The 3,371-nt window shown below is 45.7% G+C and overlaps 1 protein-coding gene across 1 annotated transcript; it reads left to right on the top strand.

The window, feature by feature from the left end:
- Positions 1–1,329: 1,329 nt before the first annotated feature.
- LOC137280975 (uncharacterized) lies at positions 1,330–3,114 on the top strand. Its single transcript, XM_067812147.1, has 3 exons — positions 1,330–1,799; positions 1,892–2,565; positions 2,984–3,114. The coding sequence occupies exons 1-3, from the start codon at positions 1,330–1,332 to the stop codon at positions 3,112–3,114; spliced, it is 1,275 nt and encodes a 424-aa protein (XP_067668248.1).
- Positions 3,115–3,371: the final 257 nt, after the last annotated feature.

Below are 3,371 nucleotides of genomic sequence, written 5' to 3'. Positions count from 1 at the left end.
AGTGTTGGTACCTCCCCATAAAGGGTTATGAGCATTTAGGTTACCCATGATTATACATGGTTTCGGGAGCTGATCATATAATGACTGTAGTTTGGATCGCTGAAGAGCTGAAGAGGGTGGAATATACAATGAGCACAAAGTAAACGTAATGTGCAATGTGAGTCGAATTGCAATAGCCCTGTAGATGGACAGTAAGAGGAACAGAACTGTGGATGACATCCTGCCTCACCAAAATAGAACACCCACCAGAAGTTTTACCCGCCGGAAGTGAAAATGAATGGTAAGAATTGTATTGACGAAATTCAAACTTATCTGTTGGCTTGAGATATGTCTCCTGAAGATAGAATGCTGAAGTTCGAAAGTCTTGTGCTAATAAATGTAATTCGCTGACATTGGTCCTTAGACCTCTGTAATTCCTTTGGATAAGTGGATGGTAAATGGTAACGTTATCTGGGGTGGGCGTACAGGTGATCTACTTTGCCCTGATCGTGAAGACGTGCTTCTATTGCGCCCACGGGTAAGACATCCGTGTCTTCCAAGACAGCATATTCATTGAAGACTTGTATTGATATCCTGTCAGAATGTTTAGAATGATCAATATTCTTGCTAGCATTTCTAACCACAGGAGATGGTGATGGTCTTTTGTGTTGTGTCTGCGTAGATGAGTTAATAGAAGTAATGTCAGGAACACACGATGTGTCAACGAAGGAATAGTGATCTGTTTTGATCCAGGTAATATCTGTCTGTGTTTCAACTGATTTAGCAGATTTGGTCAAAGTTTTTGTTACTGGAGCGGAATAAGACAGAGCAAGAGCGTGTGGCTGACTTGCGTGGATAAGGCATTTAGCTTCAAGGAAAGAGATATTCTTTTCTTGCTTCAGTTTAATGATTTTGTGCTCTGTTTGGAATACAGGACACTGTTTAGAGGAAGCCAAATGTTCTCGGTTACAATTTACACACTTAGGATGTTTTGTACACTCATTCCCATTATGACCCTGTTCACTACACCGGAAGCACGTCTTGGAGTTTGTGCATGACTGTGATCTATGTCCAAATTTTTGACATTTGTAACAACGGAGTGGATTTTGAATATAAGTTTCCACGCCGATGTTACAATAACCTGCTTTGACTACTTTGGGCAGTTTGTGAAGGGCAAAGGGAAAGAGATAGGTGTTGGTGTTGACGACTTCATTATTGATCTTCCTTGTAAAGCGTCTAATCTGAGTGACTCCCTGTTTCTGGCATGGATGTACTCGCTGTTACAAGACGGGGCGATGCAAACCTCACAGTACCATGGGCACAGCACCCTGGGAGTGATTCCATCATACGATGTACCGACTGGCCATGTTACAGCAACATCCAGACAACAATCATGTGGTGACCCAGTGGGAATGCGATTTTCAGAAAGAACAGAAAGACAACGAACATCTGAGAGCATTCCTGACTACTCTGCAAGGCCCTCATACCTACATGTCTGACCCGTTGGATCCCAGGGACGCTTTCTTTGGAGGACGCACCAACACTGCTAAGTTGTACTATGAAGCCAAGGAAGAGGATGAAATCAAATATGTGGATGTGTGTTGGCTGTACCCTTACATCTGCAAGTATGGTACTTACCCCATGGGACATCCCAAGATCAAGGATCACCCTCCCATATCTGACTTGTTTGAGCTACACGGTCTCATCCAGTGCCGGGTATTGCCACCCACCGACCTCTACCATCCTGTTCTTCCTCACAAGTTGTTATTTCCTCTGTGTCGTACTGTTCCTGTCCCCACGGTGATGAAGACCGAGCATGGGTGGGTACCTACGTCAGCAAGGAGATTCAGTATGCCGTTCAAGACTGCGGTTATCAAGTGCTTCATATCTTTGAGGCTTGGCACTTTGACAGTCTCACCACCTGCGAAACTGACATGCAAGAGGGAGGATTGTTTGCCAAGCATGTGAACAATTTCTTCAAGATCAGACAAGAGGCCGGCGGATACCCAGGAGGCTGTACAGACCCAGACGCCTACATCAGAGAGATTCAGCAAAAAGAGGGCGTCACCTTAGACACTCACATCTGCAAAAACCCAGGGCTGCCGGCCCTAGCTAAAGCTTGCCTGAACAACCACTGGGACAAGTTTGGTCAATGTGTCGGGTTTGACAAGGCAGAATACATCAGTTCCCCGGAGAGGTACTTTGCCCTTCTCCGAGACGAACGGTGCCTAGTGAAGGACATCCACGTTGTCAATGAGGACCTCATACACGTCACCCACGAACCTCAACCAGAATTTTACAACCCGCCTCCTGCTCACAATGTGGTCATTGCTGCCGGGGTGACAGCACAAGCCCGTCTCAAGCTCTACTCCTATCAAAAACCCTTGGATCGACGCGTCCTCTATTTTCATATGGACAGCATCATCTACATTCATCGTCCCCTTTGTTACAACCCTCCACTTGGAGACACCTTGGGAGAACTCACTGATGAGAGGAGGAGGCAACAGTATTCAGATCTTTGTCTCAGGAGGACCGAAGAACTACGGGTACAAGCTACGCCATTAACAACCAGATGGCACCGCGGCTGTGAGCAAAGGTCGAGGAATTACTCTCAATCACAGAGCGAGATAGTACGTTCACTTTGACACCATGAAGAAGCTTGTGTGTCAACGGGATCAAGTCACCATCACAGTCCCATATCCACGTCGGATCATTCGGACAGGACTTCGACAGAACAACACCTTGCTGTCCAAGGACACCAGCAAAGTGTACTGCATAGTGTACACCAAGGGACGAGTGATTTACGATTCCGAAGGCATGCCCGTGGATACACTGCCTTATGGCTATAAGGACCAGTGACTATTCATCTGGACTCAAGATGGTGACTGTTGCTGATCATTCATGGACAAGAAACTAATGATACTGTATACATTGTTTGTTTATCAAGAATAATAAAACACAGTGTTATGTATTGATATTCATATGTAGTGTCGTTTGTCTTCAGGGTTAGACCTGGTGGAGTCCATGGTCACGCACCCCCTAGCACCTCATTGGCCAAACCCTGTCATGAAGTCATGTGTCATGAAGTTACGTGCCATGAAGTCATATGTCATAGAGACCCCTCAACTCAACTAATCATTCGGACTTTAGTCGTCAGAGAGAGAACACACACCTCTTGGTTTAGGTCTGTTGCTCCCCAAGCAGAAAGGATGCAGTCCGTTCACCATGATAGACTCAAGACAAATCGCTCCAGTCTCGTAGTAGCCATCAAACATGTAGGAGCCGTGGTTAACAAATTGGTGGAGTTTAAACTCCTTACCATTTTCATGAAGGCTGACATTATGGAGGCACCACAAACCTCCTTCAAATCGGGTCAGAGCTCTATTAGATGT

Source organism: Haliotis asinina, chromosome 4, assembly GCF_037392515.1.
Source record: "Haliotis asinina isolate JCU_RB_2024 chromosome 4, JCU_Hal_asi_v2, whole genome shotgun sequence".
Taxonomy (NCBI): Eukaryota; Metazoa; Mollusca; class Gastropoda; order Lepetellida; family Haliotidae; genus Haliotis; species Haliotis asinina.
This window is presented reverse-complemented; position numbering and strand designations above follow the sequence as displayed.